This window comes from Neomonachus schauinslandi, chromosome 1 (assembly GCF_002201575.2).
Source record: "Neomonachus schauinslandi chromosome 1, ASM220157v2, whole genome shotgun sequence".
Classification (NCBI taxonomy): Eukaryota; Metazoa; Chordata; class Mammalia; order Carnivora; family Phocidae; genus Neomonachus; species Neomonachus schauinslandi.
In genome coordinates, this window is record NC_058403.1 from 201,213,939 (window position 1) to 201,220,627 (window position 6,689).

General features: G+C 52.7%; 1 protein-coding gene across 1 annotated transcript in view; it reads right to left on the reverse strand.

Moving 5' to 3' along the window:
* CRTC1 (CREB regulated transcription coactivator 1) overlaps positions 1-5,204 on the reverse strand; it is a 73,518-nt gene extending 68,314 nt beyond the window's left edge. The window contains exon 1 of the mRNA XM_021683105.1: positions 5,061-5,204. Coding sequence (XP_021538780.1) covers positions 5,061-5,186 — 126 coding nt within the window. The 5' untranslated portion in view covers positions 5,187-5,204. The remainder of the gene's footprint in view (positions 1-5,060) is intronic.
* Between the last annotated feature and the right edge of the window lie 1,485 nt (positions 5,205-6,689).

Below are 6,689 nucleotides of genomic sequence, written 5' to 3' on the forward strand. Positions count from 1 at the left end.
CCACCGCTGCGCTAGGCCTGCCGCCCAGGGACCCGTTTTCCCCCAGCCTGTGCAGATCCACCCCCGTAACAGGGGAGGGCCAGGAGAACACCCTCCTTCGGTGCAGCCATAACTGGCAGCCCTGGCTGGGCCACCACGGACTGCTTTGCTTTGTGTGTGGGCTTTTTCTGGCCCAGGTGCCGCTCCCTGGGATGCTTAGCCATCAGTCACACGCAGAGCCTGCTGTGTCCTGAGGCCCTGGCAGGCAGGTGACACACCCCATACTCCCTCCCCTCACTCCCCTACATGAGATCTACCTGCACATCCAGGCAGCTCTGCTGCCCAAGTATCACCCAAAGCCACTAATCCTGGTCACCACCACAGACACCTCCAGGCTCAAGCCACCACTCCCCGATCCCAAACCCAGGTGCCACAGCAACCTCTCACCATCTGCCTGCTTCTCCCCTCATCCCCTGGCCCGTTCAGCCCACAGTCATCTTTGTGAGACATGAAGAGTCCTCAAAGGTTAAACGGACAGTGACCCTATGACCTGGCACCTACCATGTGACCTCCGCTCCGTGGTATCCACTCAAGGGAGAAGAGCTGCAGCCACACAAGCTCCTGGGTGCGAATATCCGTGGCAGTGATAGTCACAATGGCCCAAAGGTGAAAACAACCCAAACGTCCATCGATGGATGAATGGCTATATGGAACGTGGCAGGGCCACAAAATGCAGTATTATTCAGCCTTAAAAAGGAAATAACAGACATGCCCAACTGTGAATGTACTTATTGCCACGGAACTGTCCATTTAAAAATGGTGAAGGTGGCGAATTTTATGATCTATATATCTCACCACAAGTTTTTAAAAAGAATGAAACACTGACACACCCTCCAGTGTGGATGAACCTTGAAAACCTCGTGCCAAGTGAGAGAAGCCGGACACAAAAGGCCACGTGGTTCATGATTCCACGTATATAAAATGTCCAGAACAGACAAATCCATGGAGACAGAAAGCAGATGAGTGGGTGCCAGGGGCTGGGGGAGGGGGCATGGGGCTTCCTTTCACACTGATGGAAACGTCCCAAAGTTGACTGGTGATGGTTGCACAACTCTGTGAGCATGCTAAAAACCACTGAATGGGGGCCCTGGGTGGCTCAGTTGGTTAAGCGACTGCCTTCGGCTCAGGTCATGATCCTGGAGTCCCTGGATCGAGTCCCGCATCGGGCTCCCTGCTCGGTAGGGAGTCTGCTTCTCCCTCTGACCCTCCCCCCTCTCATGTGCTCTCTCTCATTCTCTCTCAAATAAATAAATAAAATATTAAAAAAAAAAAAAAAACCACTGAATGGTATATTTTAAGTGAGTAGATTTAATGTACTTGGAATTGTATCTCAATAAAGCAAAGGATCAAGACTTTCACCATCACAAACCTTCCCAGGGCCCCTCCCTCAGTGAAATCGAGGGCTCGCCAAGCCACGCCAACCTCACCTCGACTCTCACTCTATGTGCCAGTCTGTCTTCTGATCTGTCCTCAACCTTGCCAAGCCTTTCCCACTTTAGGGCCTCTGTGCCTGCCTGTCCCTCACCTGGGGCACTCTTCCCCAGTAGGGGGGAGGGGGCTGCATCTCACTGTTGGGGTGTCAACTTCCCACTCTGGCCAGTCCCAGCAAGTCACTCTGTTGCTTCTCTCTGAGAACATCCATTTTGTTCATTTGCAGCAATTCTCTCCTGTCCCCCCTAAAGCCACAATGGCTCCCCAAAACCACATGCCCTGGATGCTGCTGTTTCCCCAGCACCCAACATGGTCCCTGAACAGTCCCTGAAATGTGCTGCCCCAACCTTACAGGTCAAGATTCTGAGGCCCAGAGAGGTTAAGAGACCTGCCCAAAGTCACACAGCAGAGCACCATGGCCCTCCCTGCACCTCGGGCTCCCCCAACTCTGAGGATAAGAATGGAATACTCATGCACCGACCCTTCTACCCTGCGACCCTTCTACCCTTCTACCTCCCCGACATCACACCTCATCCCCACACCCAACCTGGTCCTTAGGGTTCCTGCCCCTGGGTAAGGTCACAGCATGGATTTATGCATCAGGCTGAACGACTGCGGGCTTTCACATGGTAATGGCGTGCCTATCACCAAGGACTGTAGACTGACACTTGGGCATTCATGGGAAAGAGTAGGTACCAAAGCAGCCACATCCCCCCTGTTTGCAGGTAAAAACTTTGGCATCTATCTTGGGGAAGACTGCAGCCACAGAAGGGCAGGAGGGAAGCCTGCGTCAGGTGGGTTCGCTCACCTGCACCAGGCATTGCAGATTTGCCGCTCGTCACATGCAATAGCCCAAGAAGCTTGGAAAGAGCTTGCTCGTCCTGGTCCCAGGTGTCGGAAAAGCCACCAGCCCGTCCAAGACAGCACACCATACAGGTGGGTGCAGATCTTTGACCTCTATCTGACCAGGTGCAAAGCTTGTACCCCCGCCCCCTCAACATTTCCTCCAACCTGAAGGGTTTTTAGCCTCAGCACTGCTGACTTTTGGGCCTGTGTCACTCTCTGTGGTGGGGGCCATCCATGAATCGTGAGGTGTTGAACAGCATCCCTATTCTGTACCCACTGGATGCCAGGAGCGCCCCTCTCCCCCAGACAAGACAACCAAAATGTCTCCAGACACTGCCTAATGTCTCTGCGGGACAGAATTGCCCTCCATACAAAACACTGCTGTCTCACATGATCCAGTGTAAGTTCACCTCCGCCCAGGGCTCACGCCCAACTCCCAGTGTAAAGGAAGGCGAGAGAGGGAAGAAAGAGACAGAAAATGGTTACCAAGACCAAGAGAATGGCTGTCTGCATATCTTACAAATCTTTTCTATCAATAGATGACATATAAGCAAATGTGCTCTGCGTGTTCAATGGAGTATTACTTGGCCATTAAAAGCAACGAAGTTCTCTGATATATGCTACAATGTGGATGAACCTTGAAAATACGCTGAGTGAGAGAAACCAGACACAAAAGGCCACAGGTTGTAGGATCCCATATATATGAAATGTCCAGAATAGGTAAATCCATAAAAACAGAAAGCAGATTGGTCGTTGCCAGGGGCTGAGGGAGGGAGGAATGGAGAGTGACTGCACATGGGGATGGGATTTCTTTCGAGGGTGATGAAAAGTGTTCTGGAATTAGACCCTGGTGATGGTTGCACAACTCTGTAAAATAACGCTAAACACCACTAATTTTTACACTTTCAACAAGTGAATTATTCAGTACACAAACTATATGTCAATAAAGTTATTATTTTAATGAAATCTTCTTAAAAACAATAATACATTTCCAAATCCAATGCAGAAACCAGACATCCAGTCATGAAAACAGCCATCAACCTAGCATGACCCCCTTCTTCCCATCACACTACATACACCTACTGCAATGAGACAAGATAAAGTGGACATTCTTGCCCTCAGAAACCCTGACTTATGGGGACACTCAAGGTGCTTGCTTGCTTGCTTTCATTCATTCATTCATTCATTCACCAACCATCTCTTCCTCTACATGCTAAGCAAAAACATGAGCTGCTGGAGCAGGAACAGATGGTACCTGGTCAATGGTGAACACCCCATCAATATGTGCCAAACAAATGCACAAAAATGAAGATATACATTCTAGCCTACGTGGTCATGATCTCACAGAGAAACAGCAACTAATTAGAAAAGAGAATGACCTGAAAATTCCACCTAAAGAATCAGAGACTGAGGCTCTCGTCAAAGAGGTATGTCTGCCTGGGACAGCCAGATCGGAGGCCAAATCCAGAAACCAGCCATATGGGTCTCTGCAGCTCCCATGCAAACCCTCCCCAAGGCCTCAAGATGCAGGACAGGGGGGAGGGTCCCGCCACTCTGCAGGAATGAGCAGAGACTTACTGCCACCTGTGCGAAGCGTGCTCTCCTCTTTGACCCACAAGGAAGGACTTGCTAGCCACACCTGACAAATGAGGATACAGAGGCCTAAGGAGCTTGGGACCTCAGTGCAGTCATGTGGCCAGAGAGGTGGGCCCAGGAGAAGAGCCAAGCCTCCAGCTCCTCTCAAGGCCCACAGTAGCTTCCCAGGTGAGGTTAGCAGGTAACCTGGCCTGCCCCTGCACACCAAACACAGCCAGCAACTTGAGGAAGAACTGTCCCTCCACCCTGGCCCTGAGAGGCCAGGAGTCATCTGTGGCCAGCTGTCCCTTGTCTCAGTGGGAGGAACACAACCTGGTCCCCACCATATGGGCTACATGGGGAGGGGGTAGCTGTCTCCACTCCAAGCTCCAGGACGGACCACAATCTGTCTTCCTGACCACCCTCAGGTCCCCACAGGAGAGGGCACCAAAACTTTCCTTCAGATAATCTGAAAGGGAGAAATACCTATCCCACCTCAAGTCTACAAATGATGATACCTGTCCTTCCTCCAACACCCAGGGAGTGAAGGTACAGGTGACAAAGATGTAGAGACACCCATCCCTTCAGGTAGCAATGATGTGGGGACAGCTGTTCCCCTTAAGTCACAATGATGTGGAGGCACTTTTCCCGCACCAGGTACGAACGATGTGGGAACATCTATCCCCCCCTCCCCAGGTAACAATGATGCTTGCAAGCAGCGCCCAGTTCATACACCTCACAGTATCATCCTGTCTTCCCTAGGTAGCAGTGATATGGAAGCATCTGACCCCCTCAGGTAGCAAGGATGTAGGGACACCTGTCCCTCCTCAAGTAACAATGATGTGGTGGCACCTACTCCCTCCAGGTAGTAAGGATGTAGAGGCCACCGTCCCCTCCAAATAATAATGAAATAGTGACACCTATCCCCACCTCCAAGTAGCAATGATGTAGGGACACCTGAACCTTTTCAGGTATCGGTGATGTGGGGGCACCTGGCCCTCCCACGATGCCCGGGGCGTAGGAACACCTGTACCTCAGGCTGTGCCAAGCCCCGCCCCGCCGCGCGCGCCCCGCCCCCGCCGCGCGCCCCCCGCCCCGTGCACACGCCGGACACGCGCCCCCTCCCTCCCTTCCCGGCCCCGAAGGGTCGGGGCGGACAGCCCCCTTACCCGCGCGGCCCGCGTCAGGCTCAAGTCCTTCATGACCTCCTCGAAGGCCGCTGTCTCCTCTGCCTGCTTCTGGTTGTGCAGCGCGATCTTCTCGCTGAATTTCCGCGGATTGTTCGAAGTCGCCATCTTCTCGCCGCCACCTCCTCCTCCTCCTCCTCCTCCACCTCTTTACCCCCCCGATTCGCCAGTGCCACCGCGCAAGCGCCGACCGGGCTCGCGGGCGGCGGGCAGTGCGCAGGCTCCTTGGTGGTCGTGAGCGCGGCGCAGGCGTACGGGAGTGGCGCGCGGCGCGGGGGCGAAAGCGCATGCGCACGCCCCAGCGGCGCACTCGGGTCCAACAGAGGAGGCGGGGGGTTGGCGGGTGGAAAGAGTAGGGTTTGAGCACATGCGTAGTGCGTAGACTCCTGGCCCGCTGGACAGCGGCCGCTTGGCTATTGGACAAGCATCGGTCGGACGGGCTGAGGCGCTGGAGCCCCCAAGGAGACCGCCGGACCCCAAACCTTCCAAATTACAAGGATGGGGCCAGCAACCCACAAAGACAGGTAGCACCCCGATGCTGAGCCGGGGCTCGGACTAGTTCAGCTTTGAGACCAGTTCAGGGAGTTGCTCATTCATGCATTCATCCATTCAACGAGTATTTATTGAGCGCCTGTATGTGCCAGGCACACTGAGGAAAAGGCGTAGCAAGCAGACGTGGTCCCTGACCTGACGGGGTGCGCAGTTAGGGACGGGGACAGACATAACCAACCAACAAATGACCCAAGAACATTTCTGATGGAGATAATTGTGATGTGGAAAATAAAACTAGGGGCGCCTGGATGCCTCAGTCGGTTAAGAGTCTGCCTTCGGCTCAGGTCATGATCCCAGGGTCCTCTGATCAGCCCCACATCAGGCTCCCTGCTCCGCAGGGAGCATGCTTCTCCCTCTCCTTCTGCCTGCTGTTCCCCCTGCTTGTGCTCTGTGTGTGTCAAATAAATAAATAAAATCTTAAAGAAAAAAAAAAGAAAGAAAAGAAAACTAGTAATGGACTAGCAGGATATTGATGATAGGGAGGGAGGCTCCTGGCCACCACTGTCAGGGAAGTAGGGGGCAGCATTTGAGCTGAGGCCTGAACCTTGTCAGCAGCCCCCACAGCCCCAAATCCCAGGCATCATCTTTAACATCTTGCTTTCCCTATCACCTTACATTTGACCAGTTTCTACTCTCTGGATCCTTAAGCCTGAAGGAACACAAGTTTGACATGGGGTGCTATAGGAAAGGTTCAGAAATCGCAACTAGACTAGATCCAGCAGTGAAGAGGATAGCAGCGTCTTCCCAGTGGCAGGTGGGGGACCCAGGGAAACAAGAAAGGTTCTGACATCTAACTGTCCCTTCCCAAGCAGAGGGACCATGACCACCAATATCAAAGGTTTATATTCAGAAGGCTCCAGGGATTTCAGGGCATGGACAGGGCGGAAGCCAAAAGGGGCAGCTAGGGAATTGTGGGACAGCTCTAATTGAACAAAAAGCACACTTAAGAAAGAGGAAGGAAGGAAGGAAGAAAGAGAGAGAGAGAGAGAAAGAAAGAAAGAAAGAAAGAAAGAAAGAAAGAAAGAAAGAAAGAAAGAAAGAAAGAAAGAAAGAAAGAAA